The 23,121-nt window shown below is 42.5% G+C and overlaps 1 protein-coding gene across 1 annotated transcript in view; it reads left to right on the top strand.

The window, feature by feature from the left end:
- Positions 1-791: 791 nt before the first annotated feature.
- Positions 792-23,121, top strand: part of CHIC2 (cysteine rich hydrophobic domain 2) — a 36,574-nt gene continuing 14,244 nt past the window's right edge. Inside the window, exons 1-3 of the mRNA XM_089669255.1 lie at positions 792-1,045; positions 20,575-20,629; positions 20,718-20,873. Of these exons, the coding sequence (XP_089525381.1) occupies positions 924-1,045; positions 20,575-20,629; positions 20,718-20,873 (333 nt within the window). The 5' untranslated portion in view covers positions 792-923. The remainder of the gene's footprint in view (positions 1,046-20,574; positions 20,630-20,717; positions 20,874-23,121) is intronic.

The raw sequence follows: 23,121 nt of genomic DNA, 5'->3' as shown, positions 1-23,121 counted from the left end.
TAACATTTCTAACAGTATCTGCTTGCAAGTTTTTTGGCTCATCTTCCCTCCTCCCTTATTTCCTGTATTATGTTGTACCAGCTCGTAGCTGGGACCCTTATCTGCAGCTGCTGTCCAAGGTTATTCTGCAGAGTTTAGGAAGCCTGTTGAAAATATAGAAAGTGCAAGAGGAATCTATGCCTTGTGACGTAATCATTGGTATATACCAGGGGTAGGCAACCTGCGCCTCTCCGGCTGTTTCAGGACTACAAGTTCCATCATGCCTCTGCAAGTCATAGCTGTAACTGTGAGTTTTGTAATGTTGCAATGCCTCATGGGAAATGTAGTTCCACAACAGCTAGAGAGTCGCAGGTTGCCTACCTCTGGTATATACGCTTGTATATTCTAAGTTTTCTATAACTCACTTAGCAGATGAGAGCACAAGCCGTCTGTTGAGTCAAAACAGTGCTGTTTTTAATAAATCAGTTGTATTCCTTAAGCCCGAGTCCGGAGTTCTCTGATTTGCCAAAATTGCTACTACAGCATGAAAGAGCCCTAAACATGCTGGTAAAATCAAAATACACAGCTTTTTCTCTCTACACACTATCTGGTGAGAATCATTCAGTGACAGATATTAGTCTCCCTGTCCATACATATTCCTTATGCCCTGAAATCAGTCCCTTACAGATTACAGATACACAAGCTCGGCTAAACCTTAGTAGTTGTATGTGGAACAATAAAGTTTAGAAAGCTAACAATGAAAAAAGCCTATTGCGGCACTGGCAGCTCCCGGATTTGGTGACGAACGGGACGTCGTGACGTCAGGGCGCAGCGGCCGGGTATGGCGGCCTCAGCTTCCTGGTGATTGCAGCAGCCGGGAAGAGGAGGGGGGGAGGCGGCTGCGGCGCTTCCCGGTGTGTGCCCGGTGGAGGAGAGGAGCGAGAATGGCAGACTTTGATGAGATTTATGAAGAGGAGGAAGAAGATGAAGAGCGGGCCCTGGAGGAGCAGCTTCTCAAGTATTCCCCTGACCCGGTGGTGGTCCGAGGATGCGGGCACGTCACAGTGTAAGGCGGCCGGGGAAGAGGGAGGTGTGATAACGGGAAGGGACATTAGTGTGGTGGAGTGTAATCCGGCTGTGTTTGTGTATACAAAGTATAGGAAGTCATAGGGGGCTATTGATCAACTATGGAGCCGCTGTACATGGCAACCAATCAACTTCTATCTTCGGCTTCTTCAGTTGAGCTTTGAAAATGAAAGAGGGAAGCTGATTGGTTGCCATGCACCATATTCTGCCGGCTGCAGTCTGTGTAATTTCCTCCTCTGAGGAAATCCCACTGACTCCAGGCAGGAAATTGATGGTGGGGAGCTTTCATCTCACATTTCTAAATATGAAAGTGGATCTTAAGTCCTGCTCTGGACAGGCTCACCTTCCCCCATCCCCCCTCCAGTGCCGCTATTATTGTGCATGCACAAATGTGCTCCCGTGGCTACACACAGCCTTCAGGTCCTGACAGAGCCCATTGGCGCATCTACACACCCACAGGGGGGTTTCCATGAACGCGCTAAACCACGGAAGGCTTCAGTGTTGCCAGACTTTCGATTTGTGTGGGAAACTTCATGCCTTTGCAGATTTGCAGCAGGACTGTCAGGGCCAAAGCCCCTCCAGCACATCTTCACGTATGTGCAGGGGGCGGAGAGAATCTCTGGCCTGAACAGCGCAAATATGTGTTTGTGTTTTTTAACAACATACTTTATATCCATTGATAAGGGAGAGGAGGCAGGGCAGCACAAGATATCACTCTTTCACATATGTGGTGGACTCTTCAGAGAGCGTTTGACAGGCAGCGAAGATACTTGCCTCTTTACCGCCTGCTTTAACTCCTTCATTTCATGGTTGCAGATTGCTCGTAGAACAACCCCATTCACTTGAATGGGCTGAGGTGTGGAGATGTTTGAAAAAAACTACTTGTCCAGGTGGTAAATCGGGGCGCCAATCTACTTGTCCCTCATGACAATCTATCCAGATAAAAAATAACTGTATTTAAATCCCAGGCTAATTTTCAGCGCTCTCACACTTTGACAATTGCGCGGTGCAGCAACATTGTACCCATATGAAATTTTTAACTTTTTTTCACAGACAGGGCTTTCTTTTGATGGTATTTAATCGCCACTGGGTTTTTTATTTTTTGCACTATAAGCAAAAAAAAAAGTTTTTCTTTGTTTTGCAAACAGGTATTTTGTCTCCTTCACTGATGTGCGTTGGTGAGGTAGCACTGATTGGAACTGATAGGCTGCACTGATGAGGTGGCAATGGTGGGCATTAATGAGGAGGCACTGATGATGCTGCATGGATATGCAGCAATGATGGTCACTGATGGGTGGCACTGACTGGCGGCACTGCTGGGAGGCACTGATCATCAGTGCCCTGACGATCAGTGCCGATCTGCTCTGTGATAGCTGCCAGTTATTGGCAGTACTTTACTCATGTTGTGACAGCGTGAGGAAAGTGCTGCCGATATCCGGCAACTGTATTTACACCTTGATTTGCTGTGTCTTTGTACACAGCTGATCACGTAATCAAAGCCGCTATGATTGGCCATTTACCTCATCAGATCTCTGGCTGTGCACCCCTGGGTAACAGCACTGTAGCTGTCATAGCTAAAACTGTAGCTGCTGACTTTTAATAAACACACACTTATCTGTCCCAGGGTCCAGCGATGTTCTCACCATTCTCCCCTTCTCTCCGCCACGGTTCTGGCATCTCAACTGTGGGCACGAGGTTGTGACCGCTTGCGGCTTCACAGTTTGGTGCCTACTGTGCATTTATGAGTCGCGCTGCACCTCCTAATTGGTCTGGCAGTTTCCTGGGACCTGTGAAAGTTCCCAAGAACTGTGGGAGGGAGGAGGGTGCTGAACTTCCAGCTCACTTTGCCACAGCGAACTGAGCTGGAAGTGGGAGCGGTTACCTGTCAAAAACAGGTATCCACTCCCCCCCCCCCCCCCAAGATGCCAAATATGGCAGTGGAGGGGGGGAGGAGGCGGCAAACAAGCGGAGATTCCGCTTTTGAGTGGAACTCCTCTTTAAGGCCTGAAGATTACACAAAACCCCCAAACATATATTTTCTGAAATCCGAGACCCAAGAGAATAAAATAGCGGTAGTTCCAATTTTTTATGTCACACGATATTATCAAAAGGTCTAGGAAATGCAAAATTTCAGTAAAAAATACACTTAAGTAAATTTTAGGGCAGAAAAAACAATAATCCAATTTTTTTGTAAAATATAAAAGACAAGCTTGCATCTAGTAAATAGATATGCAACATGTCAAACCTTAAATTTGCATTCGCTCATGAAATGGCAACAAACTTTAGTACCCTATATTTTCTATAGGTGATGCTTTCAAACCCCTTATAGGTCATCAGTTTAGTGTTATGGAGGAGGTCTGGTGCTAGAATTATTGCTCTCACTCTGGCGTGTGCAGTGATGAGCAATATGTGTATCGCAATCGTTTTCATTCGTTGGCGCCTGAGCACTTTTGCGCTTGCATTTAAAAATAACAAAAACTTTTATTTTTTGTTAACTTTTTTTTTTTCTTTTTATCTCATAGGGGAAAAAAAGTCCCTCGTGATAATTTTTGGTTACAGGTGCTCTTTTTTGAGACATGCAGGGTCTAAAAGACGGAGGCTGGCACCGTAGTGGGCTGTGTGGAAGCAATCTGGTGGCAGCACTGCTGCCCAAACGCTTCCACCTGACAGGTGAGCCCTGCTGCTTGTCCGCAGCGGGGCTAAAGGTAAAAAAAAAACCTACCTGCCTGGCTCCCGGAACTGCATGTCCCGGGTGTCATGCGATGTGAATTGCACATCCCTGATGGGTCACATTTGTTGGACACCAGATGTACCAAAACTAGCAGTGGATATAATTTTGTCCACAAAGCATTGCAGCCACAGCATGTGTACACCCCTGGTTGCTGACTCTGCAGCTAAAGGGTTAGTGGTTCTGGGGGAGGGAAAGCAGCTTTATCACCTCCCAACCTCACATGTGAATGAGCTCTAAAGTTGCAATGGCAGCCAAATAGGGCTGTACGCATGCCACAAGGCTTTGTTTCTGTGCCACAGCAAAACATATACCGCTTATCAAATTTAGTGGACAGTATCACCATCGAATGTGACCCTTAAAGTAAAGTAAAGTAAAGTTAAGTAAATGGGGCTGGGCGGCAACTGTGTAATTCATGCAGTTCTGGTGTGAGGTTTTCAGGGGTGTGAGGAGCTGAGGTATTCTCTCCCAGCAGCCTGCCAAGTGTACTCTGAAATGCAATATACTGCAGATTGCTTTTCAGGGATGCAGCAAAGGCTGCTACAAGTGTGAATGAGCCCCAAGGCTCCATGCTCAGTAGCTTTTTTTTTTTTTTTTTTTTTAGCCCCTAGAAGCTATTAGGATAACACTATTTAGCTTCTAGGAGCAAAAAAATGCCATGTGTCCATGCACACTACTTTACTATAGGCTATTCTAAGAGCAGGAAAAAAATGTTCTTGTAGAGTTTTTTGGAGCTTTTTGCCAGCAGAAAAAAACCCCTAAATGCTACTAAAACAGACAGGCAGCTGAGTATAAATTGTCGGAAAGCGTGGCAGACAGGCAGCTGAGTATCCGTTATCAGAGAGTGTTGCAGGCACCTGAGTTTAAGTTGGCAGAGAACAGGGCAGACAGATGCCTGAGTGTAAATTTCTGGAGCGCATAGCAGGCCAGACACCTGATAATCTATTATCAGAGAGTGTTGCAGGCACCTGAGTGTAAGATGACCAGAGAGCATGGCAGGCAGGCAGGCAGGCATCGGAGTGTAAGTTGGAGGAGAATGTTGCAGGCATCGGAGTGTAAGTTGGAGGAGAATGTTGCAGGCATCGGAGTGTAAGTTGGAGGAGAATGTTGCAGGCACCTGAGTGTCAGTTGGTGTAGGACAATGCAGGCACCTGGTTGTACCACTGGGTTTACCTTTTGGCCTTATCTAGCCATGTTGTATTTGAATCTGCCATAAAATATCACAGGCTAGATGCTGCATCCAGCCATAGTAAGGCCTCGTTTTGGCTTGGGATTTGGGGGGGGTTGGTGTAATACACATTGTTGAGTCTCATTTTTACCACCCTCAACTGCTTTCTCAAGCTGCAGAGGCATCTTCTCTATGAATTAGTAAATCTCAGAGTTATTAGATGCAGCCACTATCTGGGTATTCTGACAGCTTGGGTGCCACAGCAACTAAATATAACCAAACTGTGTAGTATAGATGGAGGAATCAAAAGAAAATCGAGCAGTTTATGGCTAGCTTAAACCGTACATACATTGCATGTCCTTTTGTGCAAAAACATTTTAAAGAAATTATCTGTTAGTGTATACTTCCCTCTTGGCATGTCATGTAGCAGCAGATAAGTACATTGTCCGTCTGATTGCTAAAAGCAGGCCGAAATCAGCCAAATGGTTTAATCTATGATGAACAAATATATATATCCCTTCTATAATGTAAAACAGTTGTTTGGAAGGAAAGTTAGTTTGAGATTAGACTGTTATCTGACAAAGATGACATGAAATACATCTGCTTCTTTCCAGCATGATAGTTGATACATTTTACAACTCGTTCACCCTGTATGTGTTAAGGAGTGTTTTGCAATGTGGGGTAATGCAGCAAGTCAGTTAGAGCTGTGCTCACATATATCCTCTGGTGTAGAAATATTGATGTGAATTATGATGTGCATTAAAGCCAAACTCCAGGAAACCTGCTGTGGGAGTGCACCTGCACTGCAGGGGTTAACTGCTTCATCAAATCCTCTAGACATAAATTAGTACTGAAAGGGAGGATTGTTAGGCTTCTTGAAGTTAAGCTTTTGCATTTAAAAAATAAAAAAATATATTGTAACAGGCTAGATACACAATTTTAACTTTCCGCCTGACAGTGCGAGTCCTTAACATGCCTAATGTAAATGGAGAGTTTAAAGCTCCATGCACACGGGGCGTTTTAATAACACTGGTAGCGTTAGCTGTGTAAAGTCACATTAAAAATTTGAGTTTTTTAGCGTTTAGCCCCGTTTTTCCGTGTTTTGTGTTTTTAGCATTTTTTTAAAATTAAATTACAAAATATTTTTTTTTTTTTTTTACTCAAAGGCCAAAAATGCTGGTTTGCTGTGTTTGACCGCATTTTACCGCATTTTTCAGCGTTAGAGCGTTTTTCCAGCTAAACAAATTCTCTAGAAACCCACTAGTTCTGGGGATTTTTTCCAGCTAAAAAACGCTGATTACGGCCTATATGTGTATGGACACATAATATGCTTGGGAGTTTCCTGGTTGTAAAAAAAAAAATGCCCAAAACAGCAGCTGTAAAAATGTCCAGTATGCATAAGGAAAAAAGCAGTAGTAAACCACACCTACAAAAATCCCCTGCAAGGTAATGTCATAATGTGCTAGTACATTATGAAGGACTTGCCTTAAAACAAAGCCCTCCAGCAGAGCATTGTCACCATTGCAGAGGCTTCCATCTTCACCTGGTCTTCCTTTTTAGTTCACTAGCTCCGGCTGCCTGACTGGCTGAGCCGCAGTGAAGCTTTAGGTAAAAGTATGCAAAAAGAGTTTACCACTTTAAATCCATGCAAAAAAAAAGACCCCACGCATTATCATAATAGGACATATCAATTTGATTTTAAAATAAGTTTACAGTGCCTGTTCTCACAGCAACATCTCACGTTATGTCAGCCCACCATGATATACAGTGGATATAAATCATCTACACACCCCTGTTAAAATGTCAGGTTTCTGTAATGTAAAAAAAGAGACAAAGATAAATCATTGCAGAACTTTTCCCACCTTTAATGTGACCTATAAACTGTAAAACTCAATTGAAAAACAAATCTTTTGGGGGGGAACATAAAAACACTAAAATAATGTGGTTGCATAAGTGTGCACACCCTCTTATAACTGGGGATGTAGCTGTGCTCAGAATTAAGCAATCACATTAAATAGGAGTCAGTACACACCTGCCGTCATTTAAAGTGCCTCTGATTAACCCCAAATAACGTTCAGCTGTTCTAGTAGGTCTTGATATTTTCTTAGTCGCATCCTACAGCAAAACTATGGTCTGCAGAGAGCTTCCAAAGCATCAGAGGGATCTCATTGTTAAAAGGTATCAGGAGAAGGGTCCAAAAGAATTTCCAAGGCATTAGACATACCAAGGAACACAGTGAAGACAGTCATCATCAAGTGGAGAAAATACGGCACAGCAGTGACCTTACCAAGAACTGGACGTCCCTCCAAAATTGATGAAAAGACGAGAAAAAAACTAGTCTGGGAGGTTGCCAAGAGGCCTACAGCAACATTAAAAGAACATTAAAGGAATATTTGGCAAGTACTGGCTATGTGGTACATGTGACAAAAATCTCCCGTATTCTTCATATGTCTGGGCTATGGGGTAGAGAGGCAAGACAGACGTCTTTACTAAAGAAGAAAAAACATCCAAGCCCAGTTAAATTTTGCAAAAACAAATCTGAAGTCTCCCAAAAGCCTGTGGGAAAATGTGTTTTGGTCTGATGAAACCAAGGTTGAACCTTTTGGCCATAATTCCAAAAAGATATGTTTGGCTTAAAAACAATACTGCATATCACCAAAAGAACACCATACCTACAGTGAAGCATGGTGGTGGCAGCATCATGCTTTGTGGATGTTTTTCTTCAGCTGGAACTGGGGCCTTAGTCAAGGTAGAGGGAATTATGAACAGTTCCAAACACCAGTCAATATTGGCACAAAACCTTCTGGCTTCTGCTAGAAAGCTGAACATGAAGAGGAACTTCATCTTTCAGCATGACAATGACCCAAAGCATACATCCAAATCAACAAAGGAATGGCTTCACCAGAAGAAGATGAAAGTTGTGGAATGGCCCAGCCAGAGCCCAGACCTGAATCTGATCGAAAATCTGTGAGGTGATCTGAAGAGGGCTGTGCACAGGAGATGCCCTCGCAATCTGACAGATTTGGAGTGTTTTTGCAAGGAAGAGTGAGCAAATATTACCAATTCAAGATGTGCCATACTGATAGACTCATACCTAAAAAGTCTGAGTGCTGTAATAAAATCAAAAGGTTCTTCAACAAAGTATTAGTTTAAGGGTGTGCACACTTATGCAACAATTTTATTTTAGTTTTTTATTTTTACTTCCACCGAAAAGAATTCAGTTTGTTGTTCAACTGAGTTGTACAGTTTATAGGTTACATTAAAGGTGGAAAAAGTTCTGAAATGATTTACCTTTGTCTCATTTTTTTACATCACAGAAACCTGACATTTTAACAGGGGTGTGTAGATTTTTTTTATATTCACTGTAGTTCATGCCATAATGATTTTTCATTGGCTGTGGTCTCCCACCCATTGAGAAATGGAGCAGAATAAAAGACCTACAGTTAACTCATCTAAAGTACAATATAGTGTCCTTTGCCCATCCCCCTCCTTGTTGCTGTCCTGCACATCAAATGATCACTTATCCTGCAGATGGCTGGAATGGACCAAGGAAAAACAGGAGTCTGTGATCAGGCAAAGTGAGGTCTGGACTGGTTGCACAACTTGCATTCTTGATGACTTTTAAAGGTTTATACCAGAGGTTTTATAAAGATAATTATTACAAAAATGTCAGCAAAGTGAAACAAAGACAAATAAGGCTGCTTTCTTGCTGTGTTTTTACTGTTCTAAACGCAGTAGAATTCAGTACCCTTAAATCCAATGGGACTCTTCACAGCACTGCGCTATGAGTGCAATGCGTTTTGAAAAGTCCTGCATGCTGCATCTTTGGTGCAGTTCAAGTACGCAGGTCCCCATTTAAATAAAAAAATCATAAAAAAATGCACCTGAGTTGCGTTTTTAGTGCGTTTTTTGTTATGTCCAAGTTTCACAGGTGAATGCTGGGTGATAGGCACCCAAAAGACATATCGGAAGCACAGCACCAGAAGCACATTTTTGGAGCAGTGGGAAAGCATCCTAATAAGGATCGTTATGAACACATTCCTGTAAGCTTGATTGATTCTGAATTCTAATTTCTTTTTACATCTTCAGCTAGTGCCAGGATCACTCACAACCTTGTCTGTGTAATTCCCTCTTCCCCCGGCCTTGCACATCTTTTGCTTCACCATACTATATATGTCTGTGCTGTCATTCATATTGGTTGAGTTCACAGGATATGAGAATGGCAGTGGTGTTCTGGGTGGGAATATCGATAATGTTTTCCATCACATAGAAACCATTTGTGTCCTACATTAACCGTATTGTTTCTAGGCTATGGCTATTGAGATAGAAATAGTGTGCGGCTTGAAACGTGCTATATCACTTGCTGCTGACCTTGCTCTTGAAGAAATGGATCTACATTTACTTCAGTCATGTAACAACCTATTACCAAGATGTTTGCCAAGCAATTTGGGTCCAGATCCTTTGTTTGAAAAACATTTATAAAACAATTTAAAGATGAATGGATGAATATCTGTGATTCATGCTCATCAAATTTTGATTTTGGTGTTTCATCGCAAGAGCATCCAAAAAGCTGAAAAGGAGCTTGTTTTGTTGGTCAGCTGAGGTTTGCTGGCTGATTTGAGCTCCCAGGTGGAATGTGTATTGCTGGAATTTGCTATCTCTGTAGTACTAATTTAAGCGAGTTACTGCAAATAGGTTGAAATTACTGCAGTTGTCACTGGTGGAGGAAGGTTACATCAACATATTGATGTTGGTGTTCAAACACGGACATCAGAAGCTACTTCCAGCAAAGCTGCCTTTACAGTTAGGTCCATATATATTTGGATACAGGCACAATTTTAGTTTTTTTCAGATATTTACCAAAACATATTAAAGCTACAGTTATCCATTATATATGGGCTGAAAGAACACACTCTCAGGTTTAATGTGAGGGTATGTACATCCAAATTGAAGGAAGGGTTTAGGAATTACAGCTCTTAAGAGTAGCCATCCCCTTTTTAAAGGACCACAAATAATTGGACAATTGAATCGAAAGCTGTTTCATGGCCAGGTGTAGGCTACTTCTTATTTCTTCATCAATTAAGCAGGTAAAAGGTCTGGAGTTGATTCTAAATGTGTTATTTGCATTTGGAATCTGTTGCTGTGAACCTATATTATGGGTTCAAAGGAGCTGTCCATGCAAGTGAAACAGGCCATTGTAAGGCTTCAAAAACAAAACGAATCCATCAGAGAGATAGCAGCAACATTAGAAGCGACCAAATCAAGAGTTGGTACATACTGAGGAAAGAAGAATACATTGGTGAGCTCAGCAACATCAAAAGTAGAACCTGTTTTTTTTTTTTTTTTTTCTGTATCAAATGTGCCTGGAACGCAGTAAAACACATGTAAATGCATGTAAAAGCACCCAAAAAATGCACCGGAACGCACATTGTCCTGAGACTTTTAAAGTTTACAAAAAACACAGTGGAACACATGTAAACACATATGCAAAACCTATCCGAACAGAGAAATTGTGGTGTGAACCAGCCCTTAAAGCTAAACTCCAGATAAGTGGCTAAATACACAGATGAAATGCTGTTTTAATGATTTGTGTTTCTGTCCATCCAGTCCTAGGATTTACATAGCTCTGCCTCATAGGGAAGAGAACTTGAGGTTTTGCTGCTGCAGTTTCCTTTTTATATTTGTTTGGAATTCAGATTTGAAGGACAGGCACATATGACAAATCATTCCAGGTTTTTAATTTGAAAGATTAATTGATTTGCGTGTAGGTGTCAGCATATGTATTAGAAAAAATGGTTGTTAGATTAAATTGTGAGATCCTCTTTAGAAACTATAGACATAAGGGTACACTGCAGTGGACATGATAGAACGCAGTTTAGAAACACTTTACCTAAAACTGTTAGTTATATGGAGTGGAGGGTGAGGCAGGCAGGTTCTATGTAAAGTTAGATTTTGCAGCTCCAACATGACTTTCCAGTGTCACAATGCCCTTGTTATTAATCTCCTACTGCTACTCAAGCTGATTCTGCATCCTTAGCGCCATTGTTTCCAATAGGGAAATGTTTGATACACGCAGTCAGCATTGTTAGGAGCAAGGAGCTGCGATTTTTGGAAGTGTTGTCATGGTGGAGCTGCCAAGGTTAGTATAAATTTACAGTCTGATCCTCCACTAAAAAACAAAATCAGTAGGTTTGATTAGTTCTATTTTATGCATGGTTACTAAAATGTTACTATATTTCATAGGAGTTATGTGAAGTGTTTTTTTTTTCTGCTGTGAAAGGTAAACAAATTAGAGCCAAGTGCACTAGTGAATGTTTAGTAAAAATCTCACTGCTTTATAAATATGCCCCTTAGTGGTTATTGCAGAATGTGTCCCCAATGGATAGATTTCCTATCATGTTCTATTCCAGGAGGAAATGAGTGAAAATCTTCTAAATGGTGATAACCTACAGTAAATAAAAACCTGGCAAGTTTATATCCCTTTCCCACTCTGTCTGAAACTGAAAAAAAAAATGGCTAGAGTTCTGATCTTAGTTTAGTAGCAGACAGGGCTTAGAAATGGCTATAGACCACAAAGTGCAATATTATATTGCCAGCTGAATATTGAGGCATTTTGTTAAAGCTGGCCATAGATGATTGAATCCCAGCCAGTTCAGCTGGGATTGGCGGAGATTTGATCCATTGATCGTCTTCAGCTCAACCAGCCTATCAGATTTTTTTTCACGTGATCAATGCGGGCAGCTATAGCCACCAGCAGTGATCATTGTGTCATTGCAGCAGGGACAGCTCCCCGCTGGCAGAACACAGTGCTGCGGGAGGGATGCCCCATCAACGTTGACTGGAAGGAAAGAGAATTTCATATAATCTATGGGCTGCTTAAGACTTGCCTTTGGTTACTGTGCATAAGGCTGAACTAATTACTAGGGGTGCACCAAAATTTCGGTGGCCGAAACGTTTTGGCCGAAAAAACACCCCTATCAGCCGTCGGCCGATATGAGAAAATGCACCGATACAGGTGCCGAAAAAAAAAAAACCTCGCTGCTGCCACGGGCCACCTCTTGGTAGTTTTCAGCCTTACCTGAGAATACATTGAACAATCCCAGAGCTGGGCTAGAGATTAGTGAAGGAAAGATGACCTCCACTCATCTCTATGCTCTTGGAGGACCTGAGTGATGTCGCTTCCGGTTCCAGCAATTTTTTTTCCCTTTTTTTTTTTTTTTTTTTAAGCACTAGATCAATGCTTTTTTTGATCTAATACTTTACATTGTAGAGGAGATGTGGGGTCTTATTGACACCATATCTCTCCATAAAGAGGACTTGTCACTAATTATTTCTCACAGGGGATGGATGCATGCATTCCGTGTGATAGGAATAAAAGTGATTGAACATTTTTTTTTTAAAGGGACAGTGGAAAAAAACCCAAAACAAATATATGTAAAAAAAAAGTTTCAAGTGCTCACGCATAGTGGTGAATGCATACATAGGCCACGCCCACATATGTAAACTGTTCAAACCACACACGTGAGGTATCGCCATGAACATTGGAGCAAGAGCAATAATTCTAGCACTTGACCTCTGTTACACTGCTAACCTGTAGAAATTTTTCAAGTGTCACACATGGAGATTTTTAAGTACCGCAGTTTGACGCTATTCCACAAGCGTGCACAATTTTAAAGCATGACATGTTGGGTAACTATTTACTCACCATATCCTCTGTCATATTTTACAAAAAAATTGGGGTATATATTGCTTGTGGGTTTTTTAATCAGTGTATTTTTACCAAAAAATATATATTCATTTTTAAAAACTGCACGTTTTGGTTTTCGGCCAAGTGCATTTTGAATTTTCGGTTTCAGCGCCATAATTTTCATTTCGGTGCACCACTACAAATTACAACAAATAAGAATACTTTAAGGGTGTTACGTAAAACATGGTAGTGTTCCCCAACACCCACCGTCAAACCTTCCCCCACTTACCTGAATTTCAGAGTGCTTCTCCACCCAAATGTGGTGACGTCACAGTACTTGTAATCCAGTGTTTACTTTCTCCATCTCCACAACAGGTCCACATCACTGTCTGGACCTAGGGCAAGGATGTAAACTATCCAGGGGCCTGTGCTTTGCAATGCTCTTCAGACTTCAATGCAAAAAAATTATAAAAGCACAATTTTTTTTTTAATTTATAAGTGTGGATGCCTTTTAAACTGCCTAGTTTAGCACTGAAAATGTGTTTCTATCCTCTGTCTTGACCCTATAGTCCCAGTGTCCTCCTGAAGGGGTCTTTTGGTAGAGTAGTTTAAGGCTGCATTCACACTGGACACCTTGTCTCCTGTGTGCCTGATTCACACCATTGCGTTACAGTGATGTGTGGGTATGGTGCGCTGAAAAAGGGTACTGCATGCATTAGCCTCAGAAGTATGCTGAGCACATCAGTTTGTCTATGTTTGCCATATGTTTAAGAGCAGTGTGTGCAGAAAGTTTTTACAGAGCATTTTCAGATCTTTTTGAAAGCTTTGTTGAAGCCTTTAACCCCTTTTTTTTGCCAGCGCTGTTTATAAACGGAGGCTGCTAGAACCTTTTTTTTTTAAACAATTTTAAAACAAACCATTTTAAACTCGTTAGACTGACTGTGGCTTTCAGGTGGACGTGAGTTTTGTGGCTATAAAGCTGCCTGATCACTTCCACACCCTACTGAAGGTAATACCATGTAATAGAGAAAAACAAAGGCAGAAATATTTAAAGTCCAGTCTGTGTTACACAATGTTTGCCACCAAAGATACAGTGGAGAAGTGAGTGTAGCTGTGAAGGGTTAAAAAAGAAAGCTGGGAAAATGCCTGAGAAAAAAAAAACCAAACCTAACACAGTTCCCACTTCTACGGACTGGTAAGCTGCTGTATTACATTTTTGTTTCTTTGAGTGCACTTTAATGTCTATTTTGTCTATGCTTTTACTGATTTGTAGTGCACATTTCACAGCTTTGTGTGCAGCCACATGCACAAATAAACCAAACAAACTGTAAAATGTTTATTAAGTGCTAAAACCGTTATTTGTTTTACAACCCTAAAATGTAAATCTATCCTATTGTAAGCTTCTACGCTGTTGAGCCTTGCCCAAATTTGTTTGATAATCTGAAGTTTTAATTACAACTCTCCCCCGATACTGTTCATTTATATACATAGCATAATATTGGTAAGAATTATACAAACAGATAAGCATAGTGTGAGGTGGAAACTTCAAGATCCTCTACAATTATAATTGGCAGAATGGGCAATGAATAATATTCAAAGTAAAAGGTATTTCTGTGTAGGATGAAGCAGGATGGCTGTACTTGCCTTCTCCACACTCACCTGGCACCCTAATCTGCTACCAAATGAAGAAAAAAAAAAACTCGCCTGAAGACAAAAAGCTTGTTAAAGCAGCGCTGCAGTTGTTTTTGTAAAAATTAAACGTCAGTAGCTACAAAAACTTCAGCTGTTGACTTTTAATAAACCGACCCTTGCCTTCTTCGGTCCCCAGCATCGGCATCTTAACTGTGGGCACCTGGCTGTGACCACTTGTGGCTTCACAGCCAGGTGCTCATGCTCGAGCCGCGCTGCGCACTGTAATCGGTCCCTCAGTGTTTTTGGACCTCTGCTGTGTCCCAGAAGACTGTCGGGAGGGAGGGGGGTTGGGCGATCTGAGAGGAAGTGGTAGCGGGTACCTGTCAAAATCATATATTCCTTCCCCCCCCCCCCCCCCAAAAAAAAAGATTGCCAAATGTGAAAGAGGAGAAGGGAGGAGGCTTTAAAGCGGAACTTCCCCTTTTGGGTGGCATTTCACTTTAAATTCACCCAGTGGTGCTGTGTACATAGCACTTAAAAATCCAAGCAGTGGAAGTTAAAGAAAATAAGTCTTTTTCTGTCATTCCTGGTTTTAGCTCTCCCCACAAACGCCACCCCCCCATCCTAAAAATATGGCCTTTCCCATTTGGGTGGAGTTGCAGCCAGCTTTGGGCCCCTTCACTTCTCCATTCTGAGGTGTCGGTCTCCTCACCTGTCCCTTTCAGTACACAGTGTCCAGATTTAATTATGGGAACTAAGGGGGGAGTGAAAACGTTCGGTTTGTGTTCTGAATGATTGCAGCTGGAGAAAAGTGCTTTCAATAACATAAACACAAGCTGACAACTACACACACCTATTTCGCTTGTCTAAAACTGCCTAGTGTAGTACCTGGCTTGTGCTGCTGTCAGCTTGTACATTTGTGAATGAATGCAGTCTTCTCAAGCTGCAATAATTCACAACACAAGCTGACCCTTTCCACTCTCTCTTCCCTGAATAGCCGGCTGCAGTGTAAACTAAAGAGGAGAGATGAGCAGACAGCGCTGCACAGCAATGTTCTGTCTTCACTTAGGAGGAGGGTGGTAGGGGCTGTGTGTGCACTGCCTATTATGCCACATATCTTCCTGAACTGCCATTCAGAATTTGGTCTCTGTTGTTCTGTGTTGTCAGATTGCTAGGTAGGAGGGCGGGGCAAGCTATTGGACACTAGAGCTTGGCAACCCCTGCATGGATTTAGATGGGAACAAGTGTTATGTGCACAGGTTCGCTTTTGTGGTTTTTAGGCAGCACAGTGGCTAAATGGTTAGCACTTTCGCCTGGCAGTACTAGGGTCGTTGGTTTGAATCCCCACCATGGCACCACCTGCCTGGAGTTTGCATGTTCTCCATGTGCCTACGTGGGTACTCCAGTTTCCTCCCACACTCCAAAGACATGCTGGTAAGTGAATTGGCTCCTGTCTAAATTGGTCCTAGTATGTGTATGTATGTGAGTTAGGGACCTTAGATTGTACACCCCTTGAGGGTTAGGGACTGATGTGAATGTACAATATATATGTAAAGCGCTGCATAAATTGACGGCGCTATATAAGTACCTGAAATAAATAAATAATAAACTTTTTTTTTCCTGGTGACCTTCTTTAACTTCCTCTCCCCTAGTGACAATGTTTAGGCTTTAATTGTCTGCCTTAGACACAGCATGCTGAATTGTGAGAGGCTGGAAGGAGTGTTGTGTTTTATTATTCTTGAATGCATGAGTATCTCTTGGGGCTGTAGTAGTGACTGGCAAGTACTGTCTGCCCATGCTGTCTCCTGTCTAGTGCTCTGCTTAGTATGGACATTTTCACTTTAATTATTGTGCTTCATAACTGGACTTGGTTAGAGGTTTTTTTTTTTAAGTTAATGGTTTAGTTTGGGTCATTTATTACATCTAGAAACTTAGATCATTGGAATGTTTGAATATTGTCTTGTGTCATTCCTATAATTTTTTCTTTAGCTTGACCGGTGTTTTGAAAGGACCAGTCTGATAATTTGGAAACATCCTAAGCTACATTCCAGAGAATGTTTCAGTTGCTGTCCCTGCATTAACAGCTTCTCACCATACACACTGCTCAAGCCAGACAATTTTCTCAAAATATTTGTCGTCTCTAAGTGGAAAAGTGTAATAAAACAAATCATTCATACAAGCTAATGATTTCTCCATATTTTTACATAAACGAATTATAGCTTAATGCCAGACAATCAGTTTTTTTTTTTAAGACATTTCAGCCAGTAGCAGGATTTTCTTGAGTTGTCAGGTAGAATTGCAGTTGAATGCTTAACTATTAACTTCATTCCCTTTAAGTCTTTCTGAATGTAGCATGGAATGTAGAGTGAAAATTGTTTTTGCCAATTAGTTTAAAATACCTTCCCTTTTTCTGTAGTGGTGTGGAGCTTCTAATCATGAATATGTTAAAGGTAAACTCCAGCCTTGCATGGTTTTCAAGGTTCATCTCTTGTACTGAAATAGTTTACTTGGGTTTCACAGCGGAGTACCTCATCGTGTGCATTACAAGCTTCAGCAAGTCAGAATCTAACTCATTCTGTGGCTGGAGAATGTCCAGCACCACCCATATCTTTCTTGCTCAACTTACCATCTCTGGCCTGCCCATTTCATTAATTGGATCACAGTTTTTATTTATTTTAAATCGTGGAGTTTTAGGATCACATATGGGCATTAGAGAGTGTTTTGCATGCAAACGCAGCCTGCCTAGGAATGCCCCTTCTCCAGGCTGACATACACCCATCAAAGCCCACTGCTAGCCTCCGGGCCGAGAACTTTTGAGAGGAGTACTTAGGCAGGGTGATGGGATTTTTTCAGGAAACTATGGACAACTCTTTGATGCCCCCCCACCAGCCACAATCTGTTTGTACTGCCTATGAAGGAGCATGGGGACCCAGCAATGATGTTACTGGATGTAAAGTTATGTAATAGAAACAGCTTTTATTTAAACATTTCATTAGCATGTTGACAAAGTGGTGAAGGAGGACTTAGGGAAGGCAAAATATAAGACCAAACATCAGCTATAAGGTTCAAGCCAGTGTGAATAGACTAAAAGTACAACTAAACGCTTCTATCTAAATAAGTACCAAATCACAGTGGCAGGGTTTCAGCAATGGAGGCAGTGCTGCCAAATCAAGGAAGCAGTGGCCAGGTTTAGATTGACAAGCTACAGACCTGTGAATCGGCAGTAACAATCCTGATAGCAATTGTCCCCTGCAACATCTCATCCCACTTTAGAGCAAGCAAACATAGCTTCATTAGAATGACAACTCTGCTGTGAATTTAGGAGCAGTGCAGTATCACCATCACAGGAAGCTGCATTAGGTGGATTTCACTGACAGGATTGCCAGGTATTTGTGGAACTTTGTAGGGTGACTTAGAGAAAATGGTGAATGCAGAAAGACATGTAATAGGAGGATGAAGAAGGATCTACTGTATATCTGAATACTGCAGAGAAGTGTTTTATAGCAAATCTGACAGTTTTGGTTGTTATATTTGTCATCGAGCCTACTTTGTCACTCTCATCAATAGCTTGTCATCCAGTCCTCGTCGTCTCTTCTCTACTTTTGACTCTCTACTTTCTCCACTTCCACCTCCACCCAGCACCTCACTCACTGCTTATGAGATTGCAAATCATTTCAAAAACAAGATTGATGCAATTCGTAGGGGCATCTCTACTGCACAGACATCTATCCCACTTAGCATACCGTGTACTAAACCTCCCTCAACACTTTCCACTTTTGACTTTGCTACTACTGAAGAGGTCACTAAGGTTTTCTCAGAAGCCCGTCTCACTACCTGCCCCCAGGATCCTGTCCCCTCACAATTACTACGGTCACCCTCTTCTATCCTATGCTCCCTCACATCTTCAATCTCTCCCTCTCTAACGGTGCCTTCCCCTCCCCTCTAAAGCATGCACACATCACTCCCATACTTAAAAAGCCCTCCCTGGACTCCACCAACCTGAACAACCTAAGACCCATCTCCCTGTTCCCGTTTACCTTGAAACTCTTAGAACGCTTAGTCTACAATCGCCTGAGCTCCTACCTCACTGACAACAACCTTCTTGACCCTTTACAGTCTGGCTTTTGCTCACTACACTCCACTGAAACTGTCCTACTAAAACTCACTAATGATCTACTAACTGCTAAAACCAATGGCCACTACTCCGTACTCTTACTACTTGACCTCTCTGCGGCTTTTGATACTGTTGACTATCCCCTCCTCCTCAAAAAACTCCATTCTCTTGGCCTCCAAGACTCTGCTCTATCCTGGTTCTCCTACCTATCACAGCGCTCCTTAAGCGTTACCTGTAACTCTGGCTCCTCCTCCTCCACTCCCTCTTTCTGTAGGGGTCCCTCAAGGTTCTGTCCTTGGACCCCTTCTCTTCTCCATCTACACCTCCTCCCTTGGTCACTTGATAAACTCCCATGGCTTTAAGTACCATCTCTATGCTGATGATACACAAATCTATCTTTCTACTCCTCACCTCACCCCTTCAGTCTCCTCTCGCATTACTAACATACTAAGTGACATATCGGCATGGATGTCACTCCACTACAACAATACAACCATCAGTCCCTCCCCTCATGCCAGGGTACTTGGTGTAGTCCTAGACTCCCATCTGTCCTTTCAGCCCCAAATCCAATCATTGTCCAAATCATGTAGACTTCACCTACGCAACATCTCCAAGATACGCCCATTTTTAACCTCTGAAACTACTAAGCAACCTATTCACTCCCTTGTTATCTCTCGCCTTGACTATTGTAACTCCCTCCTCAATGGCCTACCACTTCGCAGGCTATCCCCTCTTCAGTCTATCATGAATGCTGCTGCCAGACTCATCCACCTTACTAACCGTTCCGTATCTGCCACCCATCTCTGCCAATCCCTTCACTGGCTTCCCATTGCCCAACGGATAAAATTCAAAATTTTAACAACATATAAAGCCATTTGTAAAACTGCCCCAAATTACATCTCCAATCTTGTCTCCAAATATCACCCAAACCGTACTCTCCACTCCTCGCATGACCTCCTGCTCTCTAGCTTCCTTGTCGTCTCCTTCCATTCTCGTTTCCAGGACTTCTCCAGAGTTTCCCCCATCCTCTGGAACTCTCTACTCCAATTTATCAGACTATTTCCTACTCTGCTCACTTTTAGGCGATCTCTGAAAACCTATCTCTTCAGGGAAGCCTATCCTGCCCTCAGCTAATAATGGAATCTTCTACTCCTCCTACCTGTCCATCCCCCACAGTTACTACCTTTTGTACCACTAGCCCCTCCCTCTTAGATTGTAAACTCCAAGGAGCAGGGCACTCTAAACCCTCTTGTATTGAACTGTATTGTTGCTGTTTTGTCTCCCGTTATTTTGTAAAGCGCTGAGCAAACTGTTGGCACTATATAAATCCTGTATAATATAATAATAATTCTATATGATGCTACATTGCACTTTGTGTTTCAGGTTGGTCTGGCATGAAAAACATTACGTTTAAACCTTTCACTGACAAGCTGACCATCAGATGAAAGTGACAGTTGCCACACCCTCCCAGGACATTAATCCCTTCCCCCTCCCAAGCTCCTATTCACACCCCCCACAAACACATGCACATATGACTGTAAACATACGTGTCGGGGCATGTATGTAAAAAAAATTTGTAGCTCTACACATATTGCATATCGCTGCATATGCCAAAGTGAGCAAAAGGGCCAGGGCCATTATTCATTGTTAACTCTAAACCAACGACCTGTAGGGGCTTTTAAAGTATCACCTATAGAAAATGTAAGTTACCAAAGTTTACCACTGTTTCCTGGGCACACATGGGGCTTGACATGTTGGGTACCTATTTACTCACCGGAACTGTAATATTTTATATTTTTCCAAAAGTGGGTAATATAATGCATTTTTGTGTCCTTAACTTTAGTATATTTATTACTGAAATGTTGTTAAACATTTCTTAAAATATTGCGCTTAATATTTCATGACATAAAACATTAAGACTACCACCATTTTATTCTCCATGGTGTCTGCATTCAGAAAATGTGTGGGGAAATAGTCTTCAAGGCCAAAATGTTGTTTTTTTTTTTTGTTTTTTTTTTTTCAGTCTGTGTGCGCAAAAAAAAAAAAACCCACAAATGGCTCTGGGTTAAAGTTGAAAGGATTAGTGTATTGATACCCAAACCTATTGTTTTTCATTTTGGATAGAATGAATAACCTCAGCTCTTTTTTTACATGAATAACTACCTTATTTTCTCTTTTAGATTTGGTCTTAGCAACAAATTTGAAGCAGAGTTTCCATCCTCTTTAACTGGCAAGGTATGGATGCAGTTAATATTAAATACATTTTCTTGATGTTGATTGATTCAGGGACAATTTTCTAATGACAGTTTGTTTATACACCTAGGTAGCCCCAGAGGAATTTAAATCCAGCATTAACAGAGTCAACAGTTGTCTTAAGAAGAACCTTCCAATTAATGTCCGCTGGCTGCTGTGTGGATGTCTTTGTTGTTGTTGCACATTAGGGTGCAGCATGTGGCCAGTTGTGTGTCTTAGTAAAAGAGTAAGTTTTTTTTTATTTTTTTTTCCCCCTCAGTACTCCCTTTAAATGTGTTATAAGCCAGATTCATACTCGCTGGTGTTTTCTAAGTGTTTTCTTTTGTAGTCACTATTTCAGAACAGTGGTGTATGGTTGAGAAGGTGGATTAGAAAAGGTGCTTCTGTTGGTACCCAGAAGTGACAGTGCAGTCTGAGGAGTCTGAACGGGAAGAGTGGCAAAGTTTATACAGTGCCGTAGGGTAATAGTGGAGTAAATGGGTCCAGCAGAGATCCACGTGGACAAGCATAGACAGGAAATAGGAGGGCAAAAAAGTTAGGTATGCTGGTTTAATAATGGAAGATAGTTCAATCAAGCCACTTCTGCTCAGGATGCATTGTGATCTGTAGTGTCTAAGGAGGGGGGGGGTTGTGACATAAAAGACAAAAATGGAGAATTTGGCTCATTGGAGGGTAGGTAAAGGAGTTTTTTTTTGTTTACTTTTGAGGCTTGGGCATCACATAACTAGATTTGAGACTTGTTTAGGGCAGTGGTGAGCAACCTTTTTTTTCAACTGAGCCAAATCTCGCCAAAACCACGATTGAAATTTATTTTGAGAGCCACATTTTTAAAACTGAAAATACATCCCCCCTATAGTAATTCATCCCCCCTATAGTAATTCATCCCCCCTATAGTAATTCATTCCCCATATTGTGTCAATTCACTTACCTTTGCTCCGCGCGTTCCTCTCGCCGTGTTCCCGCGCCGTTCCGGTCTTCAGGGCGGACTGTGAGAGGAGAGGAGTTCGTCGCGCTGCCCCGCCTACATCCTGACAGCCAATGTTTGCCATGCTCCGCGGGCAGGATTAAAAGGTCCGCCGGGCCGTAGTTTGCCCATTGCTGGGCTAGCTGCAGAGTCCTGACTTTTGGGGCGGCCGCCCGAGAGGAGGGAGGGGAGCGGGCGCCCGGCACACAGAAGAGCCGCATTAAAGTGTGTAAAGAGCCGCGGCTTGCCGACCACTGGTTTAGGTTAATCTACAGGAGTTTTTTTTTTGTTTTGTTGCACCTGGCTAATCTGTGTGGATTTAGGTAGGTTATATGGGTAACCAATAATGCACCCAGCAGAACTTTGCCCAAATCATCACACTACCTCTTCAGGCTTGTCTTCTTGCCGTACACCCTGGTCCCGTCTCTTCGCAAGGTAGGTGAAACACGCACTCGGCCATCCACTTGATTTAAAAGAAAATGTGATTCAGCAGACCACGCCACCTTGTTCCATTGCTTCGTTGTCCAGTTCTGATGCTCACGTGCTCATTGTAGGCTTTTTTTGGCTGTGGACACAGGTCAGCATGGACACCCAAACACAGCAAACTGTAATGCCCATTTTTTCTGTTTTAGCTTTAGCACATCGTTGAGGACAACATGTTCACTTGCTGCCTAATATATTCCACCGACTTTCAGATACTATTGTAAAAAAATGATCAGTGTTATTCACTTAACTTGTCCGTGGTCATAAAGTTAGAGCTAATTAAGCCGCGTACCGTTCAAGCTAAGAGCTGTATGGAGGAGTGCTCCATGACAGGATGAGAGCGTGCACAGAGAGCCCGCACCTCCTCCCGACTCTCCCCTCTCTGCTGCTGACACTTTTCTGGTCCCCTGCCCCTTGTCCTGGCCGAGTGTAGGGATTAGGGGGAGAAGATCAGCAGGCACAATGTCCATAGTGGGGGGCTGGCCTGGAGGGCACAACTGAAATCTTGGGGGGCGCAGCCCACTCCAGCATGCCCTAGATCTGGCCACAATCGGCTGCCCGCTGCCTGGAGCTGCATGCCCGCCTCCAGTGGTGGGGTTTGCGTGCGCCTAGTGCCAGTGGTGGGTGTGTTGCTAGGACACACTTTCTAGTCACTGTGGCGACCTGGCGTCTGGAATTTTGTCGATCTCTGATTTAAATGCAGGAATCCAGTTCTCTTGGGGGGGGCGGGGTAAGAACGGTAACCATTTAGTTCCGCTTCTTGGGCAGAAGGACATCTCTCTGTGTATTGCCATGTTTACAGTGTGCGATGTGCGTGAAGGAAAAGAGATGTCTTAATTTTCTGACTGTGAAGAAAATAACGGATAACCGAAACTAAGTTTGGAAGCAAATCTAAAAATGAGCATCAGTTGAGTTGCCCTCTGGCCCAAGAAGCTCGCACAGCTGAAACACATAGGCCAAAAAGGATCCCAGTTCCTACACTGGAGATCTTCTGAAAAAGTTATACAGGTGAATTCATGAAGAGTGT

Source organism: Staurois parvus, unplaced genomic scaffold (assembly GCF_062004578.1).
Source record: "Staurois parvus isolate SC_StPar_1 unplaced genomic scaffold, SC_StPar_1.0 ptg000071l, whole genome shotgun sequence".
In the NCBI taxonomy this organism is placed as follows: Eukaryota; Metazoa; Chordata; class Amphibia; order Anura; family Ranidae; genus Staurois; species Staurois parvus.
This window is presented reverse-complemented; position numbering and strand designations above follow the sequence as displayed.